Source organism: Onychomys torridus, chromosome 6 (genome assembly GCF_903995425.1).
Source record: "Onychomys torridus chromosome 6, mOncTor1.1, whole genome shotgun sequence".
Lineage (NCBI taxonomy): Eukaryota > Metazoa > Chordata > Mammalia > Rodentia > Cricetidae > Onychomys > Onychomys torridus.
In genome coordinates this window covers 121,419,328-121,447,065 of record NC_050448.1, presented here as the reverse complement: position 1 = coordinate 121,447,065, position 27,738 = coordinate 121,419,328, and the positions used below count along the sequence as shown (strand labels likewise).

Below are 27,738 nucleotides of genomic sequence, written 5' to 3'. Positions count from 1 at the left end.
CACTACCGGTATAGACACAATGCCCATTTCAACATGAACGTATTCATAACCAGTGTATCTCTCCCTCTGTGCACAAATAAGAACTATTCCAACCCACCAAGTTAAAGCAAAGACCCAACCAAGTAACTAGTATACTGGGTCATTTTTCTACCACAAGAACAGATTATAACCAAAGTCACATTTAGTGGCCAGATTCCAAACACATGAGCCTAAGAGCAGCCATGGTCAGCTACTGAAGTGTCTCTAGCTAGATGGCACATTGGCTGCCTCCTAAGATTGGCAGGCCCCCATGTCTAGCTGCTTTTCTTGTCACTGTGGACAAATGCCTGGCAAGGAGGGAAGATTATCTTGCTCATAGCTTGGGGGAGGGGAGCATACAGTGCACCATGGCAGGAAGGCAGGGCAGTGGGAGCCTACAGCAGCTGCTCATGTCTCAGCAGGACAACAGTCAGGGTGCTCCCCTGGTTCTCTTCTTTCCCCCTTTTTATTCATTCTTGGCCCTGAATGGTGCCACTCACATTCAGGATTCGGCTTCCCTCCTCTGCTGGAACTTTCTGGAAATGCCCAAATGTTTTTGCCTAGAGGTGTGTCTCTGAGGTGATTCTCAGTCCAGGCAGGTTGATCAGGCAGATTAACCTGGAAGGCAGGTCAACTGCCTCTCAGAAGCAAACCTGCTGAGCACCTGACACACTCCAGGCCCAGGGTGGGCACTGGAGATAAGAAGAGGAATGAGCCACAATCTCTGCCTCCTAAGAACTCAGTCCTGACAGAGCTGTGTGTGTGCAGACAGTAAACAGCCAATGGGTATTTCCATTAGAAGTCCTGGTGGGTTCAATGAGATCACAGAAGGAAACAGAACATTTATGTCATACGTGATGTTTTGAGTGAACCAAAAGACCTTCCGTTGGAATGCAGATATGACCTGCATTGGCTTATGTCCAGGAATGGTTTAAAGCTTGCTTCAAGAGCAAGTAGCAAGAATCTCTTGCAATATTTAGATATAATATTTCAGCTGGCTCATGATTATTTTGAATAAGCCAAGTATCTAGGCATAACCAGAAGCCTTGGAAATTTCAGGATTTTGCCCATGGCCTCAGCAAAGTGCAAAGATTTTTCAATGCCTTGTTCTTATTATTTGTAAAATGGGGACAATGCAAAATGATTATTCATGCATCATAGTTTAAGAAAAAACAAGTCCTCCAGAGACAGGAAATGTAAAAGCCACATTAGAGAAGTGCTTAATAATTCAAGATGAGGTTTGGAAGATCGTCAGCAGTCTTTAGCTCTCTGTGCCCAGACGTCTTCAAGGAGCATGGTGCCAAAGTCCATTAGCACTGGAAATGAACATCGATGTGACACTTTTGGTTCCTTGAGTTGAATCACTGCAATCAGATGTGTAGCAGGAAGACAGGAAGCTAAGGAACCTGGAGCTCTGGCTCCCAATCAGTTGCATCAGATGAGGATTTTCCTGACACCTTCTCTTTAGAGTTTTCTGTTGGCTTCTTTCTTTTAAACAGTGAATGGCTTTCACACTCAGGTTGCTGTGATTCTCAAACTACTAATGAATGTTGGTCATGATGCTCAGCTGCTCTAGGGTTTGAGCAACCTGAAGGGCCTCTGATTCAATGGCTAATAGTATAACTTGGACATTCTAACAGATCAGTTTGGGGGTGTTACTGGAGGGCAATAAAAACTTTCCAACTTCAGATCTAAAGCAGCAGCAACAAAATGGGGCAGGAAAGCACCAGATTCCAGAATCAGCTGTCATTCCTTCACCCACCGGCCTATGCGTTTACTGAGCACACACTCAGCTCCTCACTCTCCTAGTCTATCAGCCTGGTTAGAGGTGGGAGTGAGCTGTCACCAACTAGCCAGTCAGGGATACTAGAGATGCTCGGCATCATTCACGTTGTGAGAGAGAGAAAGGGAATCTGGGTGTGTTGCACAGTTGGCAGAGTGCTTGCCAACATTGACATCCATGGATTTGAGCAGTAGTCCTGCATAAACCGGGCATAGTGGTTCATGCCTGTAATGCAAGGACTCAGGAGGTAGAGGCGGGAGGATGAGACGTTCAAGGCCATCCCCTGCTGTATCACAAGTTTGAGACTAGCCTTGGCTACATGAGAACCTATCTCCAAAAATAAATAAATAAATAACTAAGATGAGACATGTGGGAGCCCCCAGACCCCCAAACCCCCAGGCCCCCAAACCCCTAGACCCCCAGACCTCCAAGCCCCCAGACCCCCAAGCCCCCAGACCCCCAAACCCCCAAGCCCCCAGACTTCAAAGACAACAGAAGACAGAGAGCGAGGCACTAAGGTGTCTCACATCAATCACTTCAATGCCAGAACGAGTGTTTGGGCTTTGCTAGGCTTAACAGGATGTGTCGTTAAGATTACTTCCATCCTGCTCTTCCTGGTTTTTAATGCAGATATTAGAATATTTTGAAGTGTGCACAACAGCTGCATTTGTGGCATCACATTTTGTGTTCTTTGGACAGTGCTAGCCCAGAGCACCAAAGCTTCACCCACATTCCTTCAAAGGACAAAGATGAACATACAGGAATGGAGTCAGGCTCACAAAGCAGTTTTTCAGCAGGTGATCTTGACACGTATCGAAGGAACAGAACTGATGAGGGGCTTCTGTCCTACAGTTGAGCCACAAGAACAGCCTGCTTCTCAGATCAAGCTGGATGTCCTTATATAATGGTGAGCATTAGACAAACCAAGAAAAGCACCATGGGGTATTATTGGTCAAAATGTGATTTGGCACTGGGCAGACTGGGTTGATGCTGTGATTTGCCATCTGGGTAACCACAGAAAATAGCTTGGTATAATAAGGTTCCCATTCTCCATAACGGATAGTATCATCTCCCAGAGAGACAAGATGACATGCTGTAGCTTGGATCTTAAAATGTTGCCCAAAGGCCCACACGATAAAGGTTTGATCTCCAGACTGTGGCACCTGGGGCCTTAAGAGGTAGTGCCCACCGGGGGCATGCCTTGAAGGGGTGGTTGGAAACCCAGCCCTTCCTAACCCCTCATCCCTTTTTGGCTACCTTGTTGCAAACAGACCTTCTCTATCTTGTCCTGCCTGGCCACAGGGCCAAGTGACCCCGGACTAAAGCCATGAGCTAAGATAAACCTTTCTCCCTTAAAAGTTTATCTGTTGGGCATTTTATTACAGAGGCAGAAGGCTAACCAGAGGGGTAACAGAGCAAAGGAGAACTCGAACATTGGGTCTAACAAAAAGCAAAGAATAGCAGCCATTCGGTAAACTTCAAACAGTATTAGCTGAGAACCTTCCAGAATAATGGTGAGGGCTGGAAGAACAGAAAGGAGCGAGAGACAAAGAGCACTGGACCCCTTGTCCGACTGTCTTGGGACCATTGGATTGATGAAACCCAGGTTAGGCTCCGTGTTTATTCCACACGGTGCAACAGTGCCCTCTAGTGACAGAGAGGTGGAGACGCTCCAGGAGCAGGAGGCTAGCAAGAGAGAAAAAAATGCAAATTCTTCTGGATCTGCAAAGACAGTGAGCTCTCCGTGTTAGAGTTATCATATCAAAGAACAATTTTTACCTATGAGCCACCTTCAAAGATGTGACACGAAACAGAAAAATCAATAGGATCATCAAGATTTGCCGTTAGGCTGGAGGTTGTCTTTTGTTCATTAGACTTTTTTTCCAGTAAGAAAAATTGAGACTCTTTTTAAACACATTAAAGTAACAGAGAGGGTAGCCTGGGTGTTCCAAGCTGGAGGGTCTGAGCTGTGTATATCATTCTCTCTTGGTTAATGTCAAGGTCAGACCTTAGGGTTGAGCTGTTATATGAACTTGAAGGACATCCTTTGTGTTCTCTGCCTCCTTTCTCCTTGCTGGGTGCCTGGGAACACCAGTATGAGCATGAAGGGGCTGCGTGTGACCTGGGAGAGACCCTGGAATGTTGTGCCTAGCACCTACCCCATGGCAAACAGCTGGTAATGGCTGTCACCTTTCCTGTTGACTCAACAGCCAGGAGACCATGGAAGAAATGCCTTCAGATTCAGTGATTCTTTTCACTGTTTGGTTTGGAATACAGCCTTGCTGGTTTCTTCTCATGATGTCCTGTCCACCAATTATAACACCATTTTGAGACAAACTCTCCTTCTGTTTCTAAGGCTAGCCCTGAACTCACTGAGTCATCTAGGCTGGCCTTGAACTCACAGCACTCCTCCCTCCTTCCTCAAGGTTCCTGGGATTATACCTTGCCTGACAATAATTCCGACTGTAAGCCTGTCTGCCCTGGACTTATGGTGCCGACTGAAGAGAAGTGATAGTTAGAAATCAGGATGCTGATCTTTAATAAGAGGAAAACCGGAAGCTCCATCAGAGCCACCCTCAAAGACGTGAGCTCATTTCAAAAGAAATGAAGCATTTATCCTTGGTGGGGCCGCTATTCCTCCCTTCTTCTCAGCAGACGTAAAGCCCAACACTCCACACTGGAGCCATCCTGTCATAATTCCCTTGCTTTTTTTTTTTTTTCAAGTTTTACTAACAGTGATCTCATGTGCAAACATTTTGCATTGCTAATCAGTTCACTGAATGTGTCAGATCCTCAGCCAGGCCCAAACTGCTATGAGAGGAGTGTTTTCCCATCTCCTGGAGTTCTTTTTCAATATCTTAAAGTCATTTCAATGTCCTGAAAAGAAGGCACAGAAATAGAAAAAAGTTCTCTGGGTACTGACGTCAGGGTGCTTGCTGGAGAAGAGGAGGTGAGTGCTGGAGGCTCAGGGTGAAGGGCCCCACATGCCCTCAGTACAGAAGGAACTGGAGCTACTCACCTTCTCGTGATACGGTCCCAAGACAATCCAGCCGCAGAACGTGTACCCCAGGTAGATCATGCCAGCACAGGCGCAGAAGCGGAGGACTTTGGGCAGTGAGGCCTGCATGGTGAGAATGAGCACCTGGAAAACAATGGCACCAGTGGCTGGGTGGAGGACGAAACTAGCCGGCAGAACCTGGCAGAGTCATGAGTGCCAACCACGATGGCGTTTCGGAGAGCTTACGTTGTATGTTTGAAAGTAGCCCAAGTATCGGATGACTCCAACCCAGACCAAGAGTGTTGATGTCCCGAGCAAAATGCTGCACAGATCGTAATTGGTGAGGTTCTAAGGGAGGAAAAGAGCGCACGGGTGAGTAAACAGCCTGGTCCCCTTGGCTTGTTTACCTCCCTTTCATGGATGAGAACTGACCGTCCCCTATCCATATCTGTCACCCCAGCATTTGGGATGCTGAGGCTGGAGAATCACCATAGTTCCCAAGTTCCCTGGACTATATAGAAAATTCTAGGCCAGCTTGAAATACATTGTAAGTTCTAGGCCAGCCTGGGCTACAGAGACCTTGACTCCAAACAAAAACAATGAAGAAGATGATGAAGAAGAAAAGAAGTAGGGGGGAGGGGAAGAGGCAGGGGGGAAGGGAAGAGGCAGGGGGAGGGGAAGGAGCAGAGGAAGCTTCAAATGTTTGGTTTTTATTTTCTTTTAGTAATTGTGGACAGATTTTCTTTTCTTTCCAAATAACATTTTGAAATAGGACTTGCATTTATCACTGACCTAGGCATGAAAGAGCATGGTGTCTGTCAAATATCAAACAACACAGCCCAGTCACTGTCGGAAGTAAACTCCAGTGTGATTAACTGTCATAGTTCCTCCTCCTAAGAGTTCTAGGCTTCATTACAGAGACAGACAACACGCTAAGTTCTATGAGAGACATGGCGGCCACTTTTCACAGAGGCCCTCCAATGGGCATGACCCAGGGCAAAACTAGACCCGCAGCACAGACCAGAGAGAAGTCTACAGGCTCACGACAGAGGCGGAACATCCCCAGGACTGAGAACTGGCAGGTGGAAAGGCAATAGAGGAGCCAAGATAGGGGCCAGAGCCCGGTGAGGGCACCCTTAGGGGCCATGGTGACGGGAGGTCCCTTCATCCTAAGTAGATGCTGCAGAAAGTATTGTCACAGCAAGCTGGGTACTTCCAGGAGTTTTTCCCAGGTGCTGTGCAGCCAGATCTGTGGGATTCAAGACTAAAGACAGATGCACAAACAAGAAGAATGCTGAGGCAGTCTAGGCCAGAGAGGAAGTCAGCCAGAGGTGGCTGGGATGGAGCCAGGAGGCACTGTAGCCATAAGGAGGACAGCGCTGTAAGACAGACAACAGAGGAGAGAACCATTGAACAAAGGAGGCAGAGTCCAACCATGAGAGCAAACCAACTAACTAACATAAACAACCAGTCAGACTTTGTTAACACTCAAGACTCCTCATCCTTCCCCCATCTATAGGGGCACACACTCTCTCTCTCTCTCTCTCTCTCTCTCTCTCTCTCTCTCTCTCTCTCTCTCACACACACACACACACACACACACACACACACACACACCTGCCACTGGCTCTTCAGACATGTTCAGGAGAGGTGACTGGTCTGTGTACTTGCTTTCTTTGCAAGTTACACAAGTAAATGGACAGATAAATTTAATACAAAGGAATATAGAAAGAAAGAAATAAAGAAAGAGAGAGAGAGAGAGAGAGAGAGAGAGAGAGAGAGAGAGAGAGAGAAAGGAAGGAAGGAAGGAAGGAAACCCTCAGTCTTCCCGAGCTTCAATTCCTGTTCTAAAGATGTGGCTGCACAGGCCTGGAGGAAGGCCATAGATGCCACCCACAGTGCACACTCTTCCTGAGGAAGAGTGAGAGGCAGCCTATGTCATGGTGACAGAAGAGGAAACACGAGATTTGAGGTAGGCTCCAGAAGAACTCTATCTCACAGTGCCAAGATAATATAAGGGTCTCTCTAGATGGTGTGCCACTTACCTTGGCTTTGATCTCCATCTTTAATATGGATCCAATTATTGTCATGAGGTCGCTGACAGTGACTAGGACATACCATCCATTGATGAACTCCCATTGGTCAGCATCACACACGCGTCGCTTGTACTTCTCCAGGAAGAAGTTTAGAAATCTCTACCGCAAACATTTAAAAAGCATTTCTTACAAATCACACTGCCCTCTGGAGGCAGAAGACAGAGTGAACAGTTCCAAGATAGCGCTACCTCACAGGGAGACACAACGCCACACACTAAGTTACATTGTCTATGCCAGTGTAAGCAAGCATTTAAACGTCCATTAAATTACCCCAAACACTAAGTACATGTGTTGCACACCAACAGTGCTAACCCAGAGTGTGTTCCAAACACTGCATATCATGCCCCCATTCAAACTGATTGATGGGAACCCTTTGAACTAGGATTCTCCTGTAGTCCAGATGTGGGCACTGTGTTCCCAATGCTGTACTTGCACTTAGCAGAGAGAGACCCCAACATTGGATTCAGAATACACAGAGGGTTGGTAGGCAGATATGAAGTAGATATTTACAGAGTGAAAATCAAGGGGCTGGAGAGAGGTCTCAGCATTTAAGAGCTCTTGTTCTTTCAGAGGACCTGGGTTCAATTCCCAGCACCCACATGGCAGCTCACAACTGTCTGTAACTCCCTCTCCTGGCCTCTGAGGGCACAGAATGCACATAGTGCATAGACATACATGTGTGTAAAACACTCACACATATAAAAAGGTAAATCTCAAAAAAATAATTCAAAAACTGAAAGTTAATATCAAAGAAAATAGAACATGGGCTATTGCCTGCTCTGAAGATGGCATTTCAGTGACTTCTTGCTTCCCCTGACCCCAGTGAGAACCTACACTCATGCCTCAAGCCTGAGTAAGACACATGGTGAGCCAAAGTACATACTCCTGAGAATACATACTGAAAGAGGTAAAAGGTACAATGAACTATTTAAGAAATCAAATCAAAGTATTTCATGCTTCATTATCATCCATTTACTGTGCCTTCTTGTCAAAGTGAACTCTGACTTGAAGAGAAAAGATGGATCCCACGCATGCTCTTCAGATCAGCCCTGAAATTAAAATTTTATTCTAGAAGCTTCTAAATACTTGAGAGCTTACCACAAATACCTGTACTTGTTAGCTCAGTTTCAAGCAGAATGATGATTTGACCTCCTGAAATAACTTAAGCCCTTTTCTTCCTTTTAAAATTTTGATGCATGTATGTGTGCACGTATGTTCACATGCACATGTATGTATGTGGAGGCCAGAGATGGAAGCCAGGTGCCTTCTTCAGCCACTCCCCACTTATTTTTTTAAACAATGTCTCTCACTGAACCTGTAGTCACTGATTCCCTGAGACTGACTGGCCAGTGAGCTACAAGGAGCCTCTGTTTCCACTGCTCCAGAGCTGGGATTACAGTCACATGCAGTCCTGTATGGCTTTTTCATATGTGTGCTGGGAATCAACCTCGGATCCTCATGCTTGCGTGGCAAACACTTTACCAACCAGCCTATCACACTAGTCCCCAGGGCCTCTTCTTACTTCCTGTAAGTCAGGATGGTAAAGGAAACGATTGAGAAAGGGCAGCATAGCCCAGAGTGGGCAGACCCTTGGATCTGGACAAATGCAGGCTGCAGGCTGAGAGAGGAGGGGGAAGCGCCATGCTCACCTTTCTCAACTTCAGAGCAAGGACAATGGACCGTGTGCACAGGATAAGGGATGCCAGGCAGGTCACAATGACAAACACATCAAACACCAGGACATAGTGAGTGCTTCTCTGAACTGCAGAGCAAGGCAGAATGCAATGTTAGGTACACCTTGCACAAACTGTGCAGAATAATTTCCCAGCAAATGGCAGTCTGAAGGGAAATTCAAAGAAAAATCGCTTTGTCTATTGTTAAAACAGTAACTATCAGAAGCAAAACCATACTGCATTCATTCAGAAGTCCACAAACAAGCCAACACACCCTGGAGGGAAGGGTCAAGAATTTACAAATGTAGGCCATGTTCATCAAAATTCTTTATGAACAGTTTCTGTAGGACAGAATTCAACAGAAGGTAATCCATTTAGGCTCCACGCAAGAGAGGTGAAAGGGCCAGTATGGCCTAAGTTGCTTCACACCAAGAGACAGACAGCAAGTTGGCCTTATTAATAAGAGAGCAAATGAAAACGCCACGCTGAGAAGCCACAGTTCTGCTCATCAGCCTTGCAGTGCACTGCCCCACCAGAGCACTAAATGAAAGGCTTTCCCTGCATGCCAATGCCAAGAAAATCACTCCTGGGAATGAACGTCAGGAAGCCAGCAGTGACCTGGGCTTTGCTTTGGAATGAATGCACAGTGGAGGACGCTGTGCAGAGAAAGAGAGAGAGAGAGAGACCTGTAAGCTTAGCTGCTGCCAGACTTCACGATTACACGTTGTAGCCGCTGCTCTTCCCTTCCACATGTGACTCCACCTCTTCTCTGTCCTGCCTGGGGACCTGTCACAAGCACATGCCTGCAACAGGCACACCTGCCCTTGGCCGAACCCTGCTTTATTCACCCCTGCTCAGTTTATTTGTCTGGGGGTCAAGGTTCAGATTTTCTTTCTTCTTGATTAATTCTGCTGTTTGATAATTTTATAAATGTATATAATATATTCTGACCTTCTGCCCCCATTATCTCAGCTCCTTGCATCCCTGCCAGCACCTAGTCCCTTTCCTAGATTCATGGCTTTTGATCTGATTTGTGACCCATCTGTGTGACCACTGGATTCAAATTATGAGTTGGAGCCTGGTGGGGTCATAAGTTGGCACCCACTGAAAGCAGTGATTCTCTCTTCACTGAATGTGTCTGTAGCAAGCAGCTCATCAGGGCAGGGCAGGGCAGGGCAGGGCCCCTGAGTCCCTTCTCCACCCATGCCTGACTGTTGAAGGGTCCGTTTTCATGCATTCCCAGTGAAAGCCTCCGCCTCTGCAGCTGCTGTGAGTCTGTGGTTGGAATGTGTTGGAAGTGGCTGTGACTTACCTAGAAGATGGCATTTCACAGCATCCCTCCCTCCCCTTCCCTGCCTTCCCGCCCCAGTGCTTCCTGGTTGCGGGGTAAGGTGTGAACCTGCAGCTTACTACTTCATGTCTATCTGACGTGGTAGACTCTCATCCCTCTAGAACCATAGGCTCAAGTAAGTTTTCCTTTTTAAGTCATTACAGAAGGTCATAACACAAACTCACCTTGGTCATGGTATTTTATCACATATAGAGAGTAAAGTAACTAATACAATAACTGATGCTGAATGTGAACTAGTGGAAATTCTCCTGCCTCAGCCTCCCAAGTGTTGGCAACATCCAGCAGTCGCTGATTTCTTATCTCACTGAAACTATTTTGCCTTGTAGAAACAGCTTGCAAACTTGAGTTTGGAAAACACTGGTTCGGAAATACACAGTGGCACTCTGACAAGGGAAGTCCCATACCCGACTCACTCCACCCTGCCGAACACCTGATGTATATAGACACCCTTCCACTGCATGCCTGTGGGACACTGGCTCAGGGCTGTCCAAACACATGTTAACTCCCACCCAGCAGCAAGTAAATACTCTCACATCCCCCGTCAGTGGGAAGCCCTGGCCACCAGTTCCCAAGCCTCCTGTGACTCGTTAGAAACTCAAATTGACGGAGACCAGAAGCACACTTGGGGAATGGGTATCAGGAAGCAGATGAAAGGGGACATTGCCTGGTTTTGCTTTGAGGAGATGTGGGTGGATGTGGGTAACAACAGGGGAAGCAAGCAGCCTGGAAGCTGAGTGAGTGGGAAGGAACATCAGAACGCTTAGGAAAGAGCCCACCAGATGTCGCCTCTTGTCTCTCAGGCAGAGATTCTCAAGCCACCACATAGCTTCGAATGAAAGAGAGGACAGAAGCCATCTCCTAAGCTCTTTTCTAAATCTCAGCCTTTTAACGATTTCATAACCCTTCACTTTTACTTAAATGCGTATTTTCCTGGTGATGAGGCTGAGTTTCTTAAGATACCTCTATAAGAACAGCAGTTTAGTTATTTAGGCTGGTGTGGCGTGTGTTTCTCCCTGTTGGCCACAGGGAGGGGCTAGAGCTCCGTAGTGCTGGGATTGCAGGTCTGTGACCGCACACTGAGCTCAGCAAGGCTGTTTTAGGACTATGGACTATGAGGTGACTGCGGAAATGTCCCCATGCTTATTCAGGCTGCCATCTGCGCTCTAGGCTCTGGCTGTCCAAGGCTTGGATCAAAACATACCTTCTGTAAGAATCATTTCATGATTTCCACTCATCCTTGGTCAAATTGATCATTTACCTTCTTCCTCAGAAGTACCTTTCATACTTCTGCACCTACCCCTACCTATACACTAGAGATCTGCTCATGGAAGTCTCCCTCACTAAGGCTTTCCCTCCTCTGTTAGAGCTGAGCAACTCTGATGACTCTCATCCTCAGCACGAGCACCAGCTCCTCAACAAATGCAGTCATTGCTTTTGCTCTGTAGAAAAGTCCAAAGCAGAGAGGCCAAGAAACAGGTCTAAGGCCCCAGACATGGCCAACAGAACCAGAATGCAAACCCAGGCCATCTGGCTGCAGAGGCTGATCTCCTTAGCTACTGACTCATTTCCAGAGAACCAATAAACACTTGCTGACATGGGCAGACGTCTCCAGACTAGTGTTTGAGCTTTGTTTTCAAGGAACTTTCTTCCCACCACCAACTACAGCAATCCCATCGGCTCTCCAACTCCTAAACCATCCCATAACACACAAAGGGCAGGTTGTACAGCACACTTACTAGACCCAGATATGTTCATGCCTTTACATTCTTCTATGTTGGCCTCGCTGTTGAGATAGACTTTGATTTTTCCACTGTGAGCTGTGTTGTCAAAGGTAACCTAGAGACAGAGATGGAGAGGTTATAGTCCAATGGGAGGTGGGAGTCATTAGGTCAACTGCTTACAAAGGTCAGCGGCACCCAGACAGAACTCGAATACAGAGATCATACCAATGAACATGCCCCAGCACATGGGTTGTGGTCTAGCTGCTGTGACTGTGATGAAACACTGACTGTAAGCAGTCCGAGGATATTTCAGCCTACAGCTGCAGCTTGTACTCATCACTGAAGGATTCACAGTGGGAACTGAAGGACACACCACAGAGGAAGGCTGCTTACAACCTTTACTCAGCCTGCTTTCTTATCTAGCTCAGGACCACCTGCCCAGGGATGGCAGTGCCCACAGTGGGATGAGCTCTCCTACATCAATCAGCAGCCAAGAAAATGCTCTACCCAGGTGCTGACTGACCAATCTAATCTGGGTGATCCTCCAGTGGACGTTCTCTCAGATCGCAGTGGGCTGTGTCGAGCTGACAGCTGAAGCTAACTGGGAGAATTCCTCTACAATTTTCTGTTAATGTTGAAAACTACAGTGTAAAGGGGTGAAGGGTTTCTGAGGGTGCCAGGGATATGAACTCAGGTCCTCATGATTTAAACACTGAGCCACCTTCCCAGCCCAGGAGTACAGCTTTAGGGAGTTAGAAAAGGTTGGCTCCATCTTCATATGAAACAGTCTCTAGATGAGACCATACCATCATTAAAGCTGCTCTAATGTAGCAGCATCTAATGTCTGTAGGCTGCAGGGTTTATCTTCTTCTACAAAATCCACAGAGAACAAAGCAGATGGGGGCTGCCGAACAACACAGATACTTGCCGTATTCTGAAAGCTGTAACAGTCTGGTACCTCTCGGGAATGAAGTGCCTGCAGGTCAATTCCTCTGAGGGCAAAGGAGATATCGACTTGCACGAGCCTGAATAAAATACAGTAAGGGCAGAACTGTTAGTGTCAGTTACTACTGTCTACCTCCCAGGCCTCCTCTCCTGGGGACTGAGGCTTGATGTTGTGTTTACCGGTAAAAATCCAGCCTGAAGAAAGGGGTCTGTGCCCAGTCCTCGGGTTCCTTGTCCAGCCCCTGGAGGTCTAGGTGAAGGCAGTCTAGAGTGACAGACAGACAAGGAATGGTCATCTAACCTGATGCTGAAATGAGGACAGCAGTCATGTGATGAGAAGCAGGACCCTTTGAATGTCTCACAAAGCTAACCACAGCATGGAGCACAGTAACTCTTCAGCGGAGAAGCTGGCAGGTACCACTTTCAGTCAGGGACCACATCAACATGGGCAGTCGCAGGAGGAAGCAGGCTTCAGTTGCCTCCTGCTGCAATGCACTGGGAAGGACGCATCACCCATGCGATATTCCTTCCCCGGATGCACAATCTCAACCAGGTGTGATGAAATAAAAATGCTTGGTGAAGGACATTCTTCTCTTTGAAAATGTAGTGGTCTGCAGAGGATGGGTGGCAAATGCCTTTAACCCCAGCTTTTGGGAGGTGGAGGCAGGAGGATCTCTGTGAGTTCAAGATACAAGGTCACTGAGCAAGAGTGCAATTCTGCTGTGCCCTCTTAAACCCTCACAGCCTCCAGAGTAGCTGGCACCCAAAACACGCCCCTGACATATGGGATATATTTGTGCTTAATAAAAATGTGCCACCCTGGGCCAAACACTAGGGCACAGAACTGAACAGACAGTTCCATGCACAGCATACTATAGGCAACGTGCCGTGGCCATGTGCGCTCTCTGGTTAATGAATTGTTTTCTTTAATCCTCAAAGCAAATGTGAGAGACGGGCAGTGCTGATGATATCACAGCTGAAGAGACTGAGGCAAGGAAATAAAGGAACCATAAAGCTATGGTTGCACAATTATCTGCTGTCCATCAATATGTAAACCCACCCATTCTTGCCTCCACATCCTGAGTTCTGCTGAGGCTGACCTGTCTTCTTGGTTTAGGATCCCTTTTCTTGCATACAGTAGAGGAAGCCTGCTAATGAGGTGAAAAATAATGTGTATTTTTGTTTAAATTAATAGAGTCTTACATTCAAAGAAACATGATAGAGTTTGTAAGCTAATTTTATACTGTGTGTAAAATTTGCCTTATGAATGTCCGCTTGGTTGTTCAAATTTTCTGTTGCTTTGTAATTCCAAAGCTACATGTTAGCTCGCTATATATTCAGAACACTCTGAAATACACCACAGTCAGTGCTCCTGAAGCACCAAGAGCTTGCTAGTAGCAAAATCAGTTTCCTAAAATGGAAGGGAGACACCCCAAGGATAACATCAAAACTCCAGCAGCATTAGCAGTTCTATATATTAGAACAACAGCGTCATCATTCAGATGGCTCCCCTCATAGGATTTTCCAGAAAATGGTGATCTCCTCAGAATGTCACAGGCTAGACTTGGCTTTAAAGAGCTGTGGACATGGTAAAGCAGTCATCATGTCTTATGCTAAGGACATTTGGAAAGAAAAACAGAACTAGGGGTAATGAGATGGCTCAATGGATAAAGGTACTTGCCGCCAGTCTCATGACCTGTGTTCAATCTCGAGTCTGCATAGAAAAGGAGAGAACAGACCACAGTTTGTCCCCTGACCTCCACACACACACCATGGCATGCGAGTGTACACACACACACACACACACACACACACACACACACACAAATGTATATTTTAAAATCTTAATAAACTAAAAAATGCATTAAAAATAAAAATTATAGGGAGTAATCATCTCTGTTCTAAAAATTCCAAATCTTTAAAATCCTCCCAAAATTTTAAACTTCTTAAGCAATGACCTGATTTCTCGAGGAGAAAAGTCTACACAATCTTTTGAGGTGGGAAGATCCATCTTTAATCTGAACCACACCTTCTAGTAGCAGCCTATATAAAAGACACGGAAGAAGGACTCTCTCTCTCTCTCTCTCTCTCTCTCTCTCTCTCTCTCTCTCTCTCTGCCTGCTTGCCCTCACTCTCACTGGCAAGCCTATTCCTTCATTGGCTTCAGAGCCTTCTTCTTCAGGATTCCTGCATATACTGAAGACCAGCTGAGACATCTAGCCTCATGGACTGAACAACTGCTTTCTATTGGTAGACAGTCATTGTTGGACTAGCCGGACCACAGCCTGTAAGTAAGCCATTCTAATAAACCACATATATATGGGATACACACACACACACACACACACACACACACACACACACACACACACACATTGTAGCAGGATTCTTAAAAGGTCTAATTAATAAAATCAAACCTGAGGCCAGTTATTGGGGTGAACCCTGGAAGATCAGAGAAGTAGAACAAACCATAGCTTCCTCACCTCACCAGTTTCTCAGCTGGTCTTGTTTCCTCAGACTGCAAGCTTCTGAGTCCTTATCCAAATGAATCTCAGCTGAACTGCTGCTTGAAAGCCTGAATGCTTAACCAGCCAAATGCTTCTAGTTTCTGGTCCTCACGCCTTATATACCTTTCTGTTTTCTACCATCACTCCCTGGGATTAAAGGCTCGTTTTCTGGGATTAAAGTCGTGAGTCACCATGCTTGGCTGTATCCTTGAACACACAGAGATCCAGGTACATCTCTGCCTCTGGAATGCTAGGATTAAAGGCGTGTGCTACCACTGCCTATCCTCTATGTTTAATATTGTGACTGTTCTGTCTCTGACCCCAGATAAGTTTACTAGGGTGCACAATATTTTGGGGACCACAATACCAACACACACACACACACACACACACACACACACACACACACACACAGAGAGAGAGAGAGAGAGAGAGAGAGAGAGAGAGAGAGAGAGACAGAGAGACAGAGAGAGAGAGACAGAGAGAGACAGAGAGAAACAGAGAGAAACAGAGAGAGACAGAGAGACAGAGGATCCCCTCACCCCAAATCTGAAGTCTGAAACATTCCTGTTTCCAAGCATACTGAATAAGGGCCACTTAAGCTGTATTAAAATGATGGCCACTTAATTATTAAAGGATTTTATTTATGGGATTCACAACTGTCCCTTAGTAAGGCGGAGCAGTAAAGGTACATTTTTAAACAGGAATCCTGGCCATCAGAACAAAAACTAAAGTCAACTAGATCTACAAGCAGCTTTGCAGCTTGTACTTCAGCCCACCGGGCGGCCAGTCACACAGGCAGGCAACTGTCTGTGTTTGAAACCTGAAGGACGACTTCCTACGCAGCAAAGGAAGTGCTGCGTTTATGAGTAGCTAAGATAGGACAGCATCTACCAAGCTCTTTTCTTAACCTGCAACCACTTCCCAAGGGAGTCAAATGGAACTCACTACCTGGAGGCTTCCAGCAATGTGAAAAATCAACCCACATTTACCTCATTAGCAGACTTTCTCTAACGTACACAAGAAAATTAAGTATCTAATATATAAAAAAATCTTTATAGCTTTTCAAAACATTTACAGATTCTCTTTGACAAATTATAATTAATAAGATCAGAGAAGGCAGCAGTACACTTAGACAATCTCTCTTAAAGTCACATTAATAGTCTACCTCTCTCCGTTTATTCTAAGATATTCCATATACTTATAGAAAGGAAAGTAACAAAGCCACCACTGTCCAATCATTGGGAAACAAATCAAACTTGCTTTTTAGCCCTGTCCATCTTCCCTAGCCACTGGTACTGACTTTGACCACATTTCTTTAAACGTTTCCCCAGAAAACTCAGTCAGGGAAGAAAAAAAAGCAAAACATGGCATATATGTCGCTGGGAAACTGTTGTATAACACATCCCATTTGAGTCACACAATTTCAAAAGGAAAGTGGGAGCTAGCTGAGGGTGCCAGGACCAGCTGTGATGTGCTCCCAGGTCAGCTGGAGGGATCACCTCATGGTTAGGCGTGGCTGAGCTCCCACATAAGGGATTGCGGTGAGCCCTGACTGCCTGTTGGGTAGCTGTTCCCTCTGGCCTTGAATGTTCCCTCCTTGAAGGATGTAGACATTGAGGGTGGAGGCTGCTAAAACTCAGAAATCTAAGGAGACTTACAGAGCTCAGGAAACACTGAAAGTTACAAGATCCATGGAGCCCTCTCCAAAGTCACAAAAGCAGTGAACACTTGCTGGGTCAAGTGATCTCTTAGTGGAAGAGGGATCCATGGGGTGCAGCCTTTGAAAGTAATCACCTGTGCTATGTGGGCTTTCCACAGGATGCAACTGCCTTTGAGTCACCCATACTGCTGTACATAACCCCAACCAAGTCCTCAGTTCACTAGCTACTGTTGGGTGGAAGCCGCTCTTTGGTCTGTCATTGGTGTCCTATCTGCAGCAAATACACATTCATTCACATCTCCCTAGGAAAAGCCATATATCTACCAATAGCTCTCAGGTGGTCAAAAGCCACAGCACAGGAAGACCAGGAACATACCTGTGGTGGTGGCTTCATGACCAAGTAACTGGCCCCAAGATGGACTCTGAGAGCAGCCTGGAAGCCAGACACTGCATGGACCAGTGTGACCCACTGACTTCTTTCAGGATCCAGAGCTTAGGGCACATTTGCTCACATATGGAACAGTCAACTCAGGAAAACAGGTAAAATCCCTGCCCTCTGGGAGGGGTCCTCCTGTGTTACCAAAACACCTCAAGATCAGAATAAGAAATATGGCTAAATGGGCTATGAGATGTCATCATTTAACTAAAGCCCACTCTACTACAGGATCCCTCCTGTACTGTCAGGTACTTAAAAGCCAAAACAGGTTAGCTTTGGCAAACCCATGACCTGAAACAAATGGTGTGTGCCTTGGGTCCATTGACTGAAGAGCAAAACCTCCAAAGTCTCAAAGGCACACTGTGTGCTCACACATTCTTTTACATTCTTAACAGAATGGCACAAAGTGGCTGCATGGTTGGCTGGGAAGTTTTTGTCAAGTGATCGCCCAAGAGAAGGAATAATAATCCTTAACCTCAATTCACCTTTGAAGAAGACTGCACATTTTATAAACAACAGAGGAGGTATGTTGGTGCACACCCCTGGTCCCAACACTTAGAAAGTGGAAGCAGAAGGATAAGTGGTTAAGAGCACATACTGCAGAATTTTAAGATGAATCAAAAAGATAGACCAAAACGGTGCTCCCTTCCCATTTCCAGAAACATGTGGTTTCCTGAACCAAAGCCTTTGGAGGCCACCTCGAAAGTGACAGTCTGTGCCAGGGAGAGCCTGCTCCAGCTGGCTCCAGCGGGCTCCAGCGGGCTCCACTGAGTTGTTAGTACATGGGAGCCATTTTGCTCATCACAGAAAATGACAGTCACATGATGAAATGGTCACTGCTGTTACCTGTCTCAATGTCATTGTCAATATTCAGGGTCTTGTTCAAAGAAAACATGGCTCCTGTCTTGTAATGCTGCTTACAGAATTTCAGGCCAGTTCTGTTGTCTTCATTTTCTCCATAACCAAGGGTTGCCAGGGAGATGTTCTTTAGATGACGATACTGTTAAAACATACACACACACACACACACACACACACACACACACACACACACACGCAGTGAAATTATAGTTAAATATAGTTAAATAAACACACAAGTTCTTAAAAAACACAAGTTATGCCTTATGGAATGCAATTTTAGCAGATTTTATTACTTATACAATGCCTTTGGGGGGAGCAGTGTTCAGTTCAACACAGCACCAAGTCATTTTCTTCAGCTGAACAGGGGCACACTGCCTCATCGAACTCTACACCAAAGCGATAGCCTGAGGGACACTCCCAACTTCCTCCCAGCCAAAACCAAGGCCTGACTCATCTCCCAGACTTTAATCTCATACCAAGGTCTCTTGGCTCTGCCCTGTAAAGCCCGCTGGCCTCCAGGCCATTGCCAGAGCTTGACAGACATACTCCTACCTCGGCTCTTTTAGTTCCCTCTCCTGGAACCCCACCTCTACCTACTCAGTTCACTGCTTCGAGTCTTGACCAAATATCACCACTACCACGAGGTATTCACTCACTCAGCTAATGAAAATTGCAAATACCCAAACCTCACTTTGTACCTCATCATTATAACTCAATTATATGTTAGTCAAAATAAAGAAAAAACAAGTAAAAATTCAAAACTGCAGAAAACTGCAACATCCATCTCATACCCAAAATTCCCCATCCCCTTCATTGCTTCACTGGGGACCTGAACCAATACGTGTCAGAGCTTACACTAACACAGCTAACACTCCTACATTAGCACAATTCCGTGACTGCCTGCCTTCACTAAGAGGGCATCACTAGCCTACAACTTCATTACTATGACTTTACCATTGAATATTTACAATGTTACAGGAATGTTGCAAACAACTACAAATTATTTCAAGAATATTCTTTTTAAAAAGCTGAGCATGGAGGCCTTTAATCCCAGCACTCAGGAGGCAAAACTGCATTTCTATGAGTTTGAGGCCAGCCTGGTCTATGTAGCAAGTTCCAGGCCAGCCAGGGATGCATAGTGAGATCCCATCTAAAAATAAACAAAACAAAACCTTATTAACTTGGCTAACAATTAAAAGTTTAGTCTTACAATTCCAAGACCCTGTGACTTCTTCCCTGCCTTCACATGCTGTGTCCACCAATTGTTAAACAATTGCAACAGGGTCTTCACCCAATTTTAATCAAGGTCCCTCCACATAAAAGGACTCCCACCCCACCCAAGGCACCACTGAGAATGGCCAAAGGAATTTCTTCCTTATCACTGCCAGCAAGAAAGTCAGCTGTGCTTAGTAGCATGTTTCCGGTACTTTGCCATTAAGGACCCAGCCTTTGATACTATATATTTCATTTCTCTTCATTTAGCTAGCTCTCTTCTAGAAAGGCCAGGATTTTATCTGTTCTATTCACTGCTGCAGCATCAGTTTGTAGTACTTGCCAAATACCAGGGACTCAAATATTTATTGAATTAATGAAAGGGAAAAAACAAAAATAAAACTACCCCTAAATGCTTTCTTCAGACCTACCAATCTCACACTGTATCATATCCCATATTCTTAATAGTTAGCTAGGAATATTAATGCTATGACAACAAATTTGAGACCACTATACAATCTCAGATTGGGTTTCAAACCTGCACCAAACATGATTTTATAATCTCTTAACTCTTTGTTCTGGGATAATCTCCCCAAAGCAGTGGTTCTGAATCAATAAACTAAAAAGATTAAAACCTAGAGGAAAAATTTAAATGGGTAAATTCTATTATTAGCATCTGAAGTAGTAGTAAAGATCTTGGCAAGCCATGCAAAATTTACATGAGATAATAATATTTGTTAGTTTGCTAAGACAACGCAGCCATGTATCAATATAGTCTTTAAAAGTAGGTCATTTAAAACACTTGCCTGCTTTATAGCAAAAAAGATGCTCTCATAGACGTCCTCTTGAGTGTATATGCTACAGCTGTAGTCATCTTCATCAGCTCCAGAAAATCCTTTCAAAAACAGGTGCTTAAAGGCAACAGTGTTATCTTCTTTGAAAGCCACCACCAACTGGTTACCTAAGCCAAACCGAACAAGCTACAAAGAAAACACAGGAATGTGGCTTTTACCATTTACCAGGGAAAGAAAATGGCTTCTGATTCTTATCAATTCTCACCTCTAAGCTGTTGTAGAATATTAGTTTAAGATGTGTTACACTCGTTTATGCTGTGGAATACTTGTTTAATGATGCAAAGATGTGTTGCATTTTTTACATTGCATTTGTTTAACTCTCTAAAGCTGTGTTACTTTGTCTAAAACACTTGGTTGGTCTAATAAAGAGCTGAACAGCCAATAGCTCGGCAGGAGATGGGTAGCTGGGGCTGTCAGGCAGAGAGAATAAATAGGAGAAATGTAGGCTCAAAAGAAGAGTGAGGAGCAAGAGAAGGAAGAGAGGAGGACACCAGGGGCCAGCCACCCAATCACACAGCCAGTCACAGAGTAAGAAAGATAGATATAAAGAATAAAGAAAGGTAAAAAGCTGAGAGAAAAAATATGTAAAGAGAAATAGGATAATTTAAGTTAGAAAAGCTGGCTAGAAACAAGCCAAGCAAAGGCGGACATCCACAAGTAAAAATAAGTCTCTATGTATTTATTAAGGAGCTGGGTAGCAGACCCAAGTGTTTAAAAAAAAAAAAAAAGAAAAGAAAAGAAAAGAAAAACTACATTTTGGTGCCCCACTTTGGGCACCAAATGTTTTGCATTCAATACAGTGGCTGCACCTTAAGCAATTGTTGTCCCAACCAGCAATTGCAACTCTGCAGCTACCAGCAGTGGTTTGGCTGCACAGCCTGCAGCCAGGCAGGAATTCCATTCCCTCAGTCACTGGCTCTAACACAGCCACTAAAGGGAACTTTATCTAGATCTCTGTCCTTCTATAGAACTCAGGATTCAAAGTTTGAGGTGAAATTCTGCTAGCTCAGCAAGACTGAATAGCAAGTAGATAACCTTCTTTCCTTGCTTATGTCTCCCTCCAAAAAAGGTCCATCCTTCTGCTCAGCCCCCACTAAAGAACCCTCACTACACTTAATTCCCCCTACCACTTCCTGTCAGCAAACTGCTGACTCAGTCTCTTGGCTCCACGTTAATTTTATTTAATCAAACAAATGTAATACAATACTTCTTTGCATCATTAACAGAGGCAGAAAAAACAAATGTAACACACCTTTACACAACTAAAATATTATTCCACAATACTCAGCATCTGAAGAAAAATCCATTCCTTGGTTTACCCTTTAAGAACATCAATGTCAAAAACACAAATCCTGAAAGAGAATCACCTCACCACACTACATCAGCAACTCTTAGTATAAGGCTAAGTATTAAGACTTAGAAAACATCTCAAAGAATGGTGCTGGGACACACAGGGACCTTGAGCTGAAGAAGCATTAAGATTTCTCCCACTCTGTCTCTCCTGAGACTTCCTCTGAGGTTCCTTAACCTGACAGAAGTGTCTTCAGAGAGACAGAATGGTCATGTGCTTCTCTGTCTCATCAAGCAGAGAAGAACCAATGACTCATAGAAAAGACAGATGACACCACTCCCAGGACTTTGCTACCAGATGTTTTCTGTCCTTTGGGATGTCTGCTCCCTTAGAAATCACTTTCTGGTGGGCATAATGACCACTCCTGCAATACCAACATTGGGGAAGCAGAGGAAGAAGGGTTGCCATGAGTTCAAGGCCAGCCAGGTTATATAATGAGACCCTGTCTCAACATCCCCGCCCCTGATAATCTATTTACTGACATAGAGTTAAATACTCAGAGTCTCTCTTCACCCAGAGCAGTAGTCTTCCTCTTAGACTCCATATACAGGACAAACAGCTAGCACCAAAGGTTTATAAGAAACCAGGAAGCTGCACATAATGTTATGCCCATGCCCACCCTATCACACAGGCACGATCCCCCTCCACACACAGTGTGCATACATGCACATGCCTGCAATGCATGCCTTCATCCCTGCACTCTGTCCCACATCGCATACTCACTCAAAGCTCCACCCCCACACATATTCACAGACAGGCCACTGCGGTAGTCAGACCACAGCAAGCTTATCTTGCATACTGTTCCTACTTCCCTCAGCTATCTTATGAATCAAGACTCTAGAATGTTTCCTCTGAGTGCTCACCCAAAAAAACCATCATGGAACCTTGACCTGCTTCTCACATATGAACTCAGGACAGTAGACTGGGTGACCCTAACAGTTCTGAAACACCCTGTGTTACTCAGGATGCTGTATATACACAATGATGTACAAATCAAACAGCTTAGCCATTAAGACCATCGAAATTGGTATAAGGACTTCCCAGGGGTTTAGTTTTAGTTTTTGTATTTTGTCTGGTTGGGTTTTTAGTATGTCTTCAGGTGTGCACATGTTTGTATACATGTTCACATGTGTGTGGAGACCTGGAGTTGACATTGGGAGTCTTTCTTGATCATCTCCACCTTACATATTGGGATAGCATCTCTCACTTGAACCCAGAGCTCACCATTTAGTTCGTCTAGCGGGCCAGCTTGATCTGAGGAACCCTTGTCTCTACTTCCCACAGCAGAGGGATAACAGGCCAATATGCCTATCTACCTTTGCATGGGTACTTGGAATCTAAACCCTGGTCATTAGAGTTAAACATGGGTGCTTCACCCTGAGTCATGTTTCCAGCTAATATTTTGTCCCCTTTTTGAGCACACTGAACCCAATTAGTGCTGAATATGGGAATATATTTTGCTTATTTTTAAAGACTGAATAATTAAAGACGACTGTCACCATGTTTTCAGCAACTGCCATAGGCCAGCCCTCGTACTAACAGCTCCAGGTGCATTATCTTGTCCCACTACAACCAGCCCCTATTATTACAAGGCTACACTTTACATTGATGTTAACTGGATTAGCCTTTGGGAAATGGCCCCCAGCCACCTCTCTGGAATGGAAGCCTAGCTCTTCTCCAAAGCTCTTTATTATGTCCCACAAACAATGCCTTCCTACTGAAAATGGACTTTGTGCTAGCTTTTCAGAATTATAAAAGCAACCATTGCTTGAGAATGTATACAGGTGATACTCTTTAGTCTCTTAATGGCACCATGTCACATTCCTCAAATACCAATGATTAAGCAATTACTAGAAACACAGCTATTCTAAGAAAAAACATCAGTTAAGATACCCCACATCTGTTCCAACTGTGCTGAAAATCAAGCAACCTCAAGCCAAGTTCTCCAGATAAGTGATGTCTGTCAATACTACCATCTCCTACAAGGGAGGAGCCCCGTGAATGAAACTCTTCCATCATCATCTGTAGAACGGCCCCTCCGCAAGCTGGGGTAGACCGAGAGGGAGGTTGTACATGGTGCTGGATAATAACTCATCACAGAATACCGAGCATTGTGATTAAAAAAATGTGTAATGGCTTTTCCTTTATTTCCCCCATTAAACTGGACTCCATGAGGAAGCGGCTCTGTTGGCTTGTTTGTTTCATAGCACCACTGTCAGAAAGGGAATGGTACCCAACTGTCACCATCAATGGAGCCCAGCGATGAAGGTAGCACCGTAGTACATGCGTGCAACCTGAAGTCAGCCACACATTCAGGCAAGAACATCTGGAAAGTGTCTAAGGGTCTGAACACTGTTCTGCCCGACACTAAGGCCTGTTTGTCCTCTCAATCACGTTGTCACACTCTTACGGCAAACACTGCCACCTGACCCTAAACACAGGGGTGTTAGACCCTCCCTCGAAGTGAAGTTGAAGGAACACAGAGTGTCTGAGCAGGAACTGACAAGCTGGTCAAGAATGAGGCATACGATGCACTGATATTTAAAGCCACTGCCTTATTTAAACTTAAAGCCATCAACATGGTTCTGAGATGAAGAGACAGTGGCTTTGTGATCTCTGCCTGGAACTTCCTCAGTCTGGGATGAAGGACAGGGACGTTTCCCAATTCTCTTGTTCCTAGAACAAACCAACGTCTCTATGCACAGTCCAGCATCATCAGGCAAGGGCTCAAATCACCAAAACTCTTAGGAAAGATGATCATGAGAGGGAAATGGTGTAGTCTCTAGCCTTGGCAGAACCAACCTTGTCTGTGCAGCAGGAGCAAGAGAGGATGGTGTCGACTAAATGACTCTATTTTCAAAAAGTAAGTAGTAGCAAGAAACTACATTCCATACCACTAACTAGCATGGTGACATTTTATTTGTGCTGAAATGTGATTTTATTTGTATGTTAATAAATAAAAGTGCCTGGGGGTCAGAGATACTAACAAGCCATTTAGCAGAAGTCTGGCAGTGGTAGCACATGCCCTTAATCCCAATCACATGACAGGCAGATCTCTGTGTGTTCAAGGACACCACCAGCATGGAGACACACACCTTTAATCTCAATACTAACCATAGAGACCTGGAAGTCTGTATAGTCAGACAGGGATGAGGAGGTCATGTGGTTGGGTTTACAACCAATGAGAAGGCAGAACAGAAAGTCAATAAAAAGACAGATACACAGGAAGTAGGTCTCTTTCAAAGGGGAAGGATGACAGTGAAGGGTAAGAAGGTGGTTTTGGTCTTAACTCTTGGCTGCTACTCTGATCTCTTGGGCTTTTAACTCTGCATTTGGCTCTGTGTTCCTTATTTAATAAAACCGTTCAGAATTACATCTGCAAACTAGATGTCAAGGTTTGCTGTGAACAAGACACACAAAACATAACACACACACACACACACACACACACACACACACACACACAAATACTCATTGAATGTAATCTGGCAAAGCTTGGGGATTGAAGGCCTCATTATGAAATCAGTGGAGGAGAAAACATACTGTACCCAGTAAAAGCAAGATGACACTCTGATTGGTGGAAAGGAGGTGGGGTGGAAAGATTGGAACTCAGGAAAGAATGCAGACGCCTTCTCTGAGATCACAAATCGTTACAGAACAGAGTTAGCTTCATCTCTCTTTCCTTCTTTCTAAAAAGTTTCCTATTCTGAAACCCCAACTATATGCCTCTTGTCTCTTCGGACTCACTGGATTGGGAAGAGATGGGGTGAGGAGGAAGGAAAGGTGGGATTTGATGTAAGAAGAAGTGACCAAGCCATCTACAACCAGATGGAATGAGGCCACACAGGAACAAGGTTGTGACAGAAACAGATTGTAACTTGTAGGATTATATTAGTGGAGAAACAGAAATCCAAACAAAAAGTAAGTTATCAGTTCCCCGAATTCGTTTATTTTTAAAAGTAAAGTAAGCAATGCAGGCAGCAGAGTGTAGTGAGGGACGTTACAGAGGTCGACATTAGACGGGGGAGACGGGTTTTCAAATCACACCTTCGAAGTGAAGAGGGACAGAACCACTGTGGGTAGGGAAGTACCCACGTAAGCAAGAAACATCAGGTTGGCCTGGCTGGACAGGAAGTAGTAGATGAAGCCTCATTGGACAGAGGGTGAAGACGGTTTTGGGAATCTGTGAATTCTGGACTGTAAATTCACAGGTGTCTTCTGGGAAAAGAAGCATTTTTCAGAAGTTCCTGAGCAGTGGCCTGTAAAACGCTTGCCTTTCGAGTATGATGGTCTTGGTTCAGTCCCCAGAACCCATGTAAAGTGCTGGGCATAGCAGGATGTGTATGGAACCCCTGTAATAGCAAGATGGACAAAACGGGGAAATTCCCCAGCTTAATGGCCAGCTACCCTAGCAAACTTGCTAAAGCTCCAGGCCTAGAAGAGACCCTGTCTCGAGACCCCTGAGGAATGACATTCAAGATTGCCCTCTGACATTCCCATACATTCACACACAGCAGAATTCCTGAGCAGGATAGTGAAGTGAAAGCTTCTCTAGGAAAAAGCAGTACGATTGGGCTGTAGTTACAGCTCAGTGGCTAAGAGCACTGGCTGCCCTACCAGAGGACCTGGGGGCCATCCCACATGTACCACATGGCAGCTTCCAACTTGTGCAATTCCAGCCCCAGGGAATCTGACACCTTCTTCTAGACCCTGCACACATGTGGCACACAAATGAAACACCCACACATACAAAATGATGAAATAAAAAGAATCATGACAACAGCATCGAAGAGATTGGTACTTGCTCAAGATGGACTTTGAAGCAGACTGGTCCTGTCTGCCTACCTGTAAACCTGTGTCCAGAAGAAGATGCTGAGAACGGGAGTGCAGCCTCCAGAGAAAGACAGGCTCCAATCCCAGCTCTGCATGGCACCAATGCAAATTAATTAACCATTTTGTCCCAGTTTCTTTGTCCAGGAGATTCTGACTGAGCCCACTTCACAGGGTTGCAGAAGGATAAACTGAGCTAGCACCTGCAAGACCCTCCTCATGTCTGGCAGTGGCAAACATTAGCCTGTGAGCTAACAGCAGCAGCGTAGATGGTGACAGTGTGTCTCAACCCAGAGCCCTGTGAATGAGATGTTTCTTTTGTTTTAAATTGGAGATAAGAGTGGATGGAAAGATGGCTCGATGGCTAAGAGCACTGGCTGCTTTTGCAGAAGGCCAGAGTTTGGTTCACAGCATCCACACTGGGCAACTCACAACCAGGTTTAACTCCCGCTCCAGGAGATCTGATGTCATCTCTGGTCTACTGCACTCGTGTGTGTATACTCACAAATACGTAAATAAAAATTAAAACAAATCTAAATCAGAGATAAAAGATATGCTAGAAAAAATACTTAGACTGGGAAAAGCATGAGTAGGTATCATTTTGAAGAGGAAAGTCAATGGGATTCAGTAGTATCAGGACATTAAATTAAAGATGCCAATGATTTTTTATGCCTATGGACATTACAATTTTAGTGACAATACTAGATTAAAACATCAAAGTTGAAGCAAGATAGAAAACTGGCAAATAGTTAACTAAATCATTTATTTGCCTTTTAAGGAACAATAAGATCCTAATTTGTAGGTCACCAAAACTAAAACTTGAAAACCAAGAATGGAAAAGGGTAAGAGATGTGTGGTCCTTTTAACCGCATCCTTGCATACTTGTCTTGCTTCTTCTGTAGCAACTGCTTGTCTTTCTTTTTTTAATTACTTTTGTTTTATTAATGTACATGAGTGTTTCACCTGAATGTATGTGTGTACACCACATGCATGCCTGGTGTCGTCTATGGAATCCAGAAGATGATATTAGGTCCTCTAGGTCTGGAGTTATAGATGGTTATGAGTCACCAAGTATGTGCTGGAAATTGAACTCAGGTCTCTGGAAGCCAGTGCTCTTAACCTCAGAGCCATCTCTCCAGCCCCATGATTTGCTCTTCTGAATGAGCTGGGGCAGCCCATCATACAACTTGAAGGCCCCTTTACTAACTCAGTAAAGTTGCAACCATACTTACAGCTGAAGCCCTCTCATTTCCAAATGGAGGCATTCCTTATACTCTTCATATTATATTTAAGAAAAATCACCCTTATACACTTGGATTGATGGTACCAGTAGATTATGTACCAGTAGAGCTAAAGACTCCAATCAGCACTGTTTTGTTTTTTCCAGACATGTCTGTTCAAATGTAGTTGACTACAGAGAAGTCACCACAGATGAGGTC

At 44.9% G+C, this 27,738-nt stretch overlaps 1 protein-coding gene across 1 annotated transcript in view; it reads right to left on the bottom strand.

Annotated features, from left to right (window-relative positions):
* Positions 1 to 27,738, bottom strand: part of Mcoln2 (mucolipin 2) — a 50,797-nt gene that overhangs the window by 6,969 nt on the left and 16,090 nt on the right. Inside the window, exons 3-11 of the mRNA XM_036191216.1 lie at positions 20,071 to 20,244; positions 18,038 to 18,191; positions 12,766 to 12,850; positions 12,569 to 12,665; positions 11,656 to 11,755; positions 8,545 to 8,657; positions 6,845 to 6,994; positions 5,046 to 5,147; positions 4,821 to 4,943 (exon numbers count right to left, since the gene is read on the bottom strand). Of these exons, the coding sequence (XP_036047109.1) occupies positions 4,821 to 4,943; positions 5,046 to 5,147; positions 6,845 to 6,994; positions 8,545 to 8,657; positions 11,656 to 11,755; positions 12,569 to 12,665; positions 12,766 to 12,850; positions 18,038 to 18,191; positions 20,071 to 20,244 (1,098 nt within the window). The remainder of the gene's footprint in view (positions 1 to 4,820; positions 4,944 to 5,045; positions 5,148 to 6,844; positions 6,995 to 8,544; positions 8,658 to 11,655; positions 11,756 to 12,568; positions 12,666 to 12,765; positions 12,851 to 18,037; positions 18,192 to 20,070; positions 20,245 to 27,738) is intronic.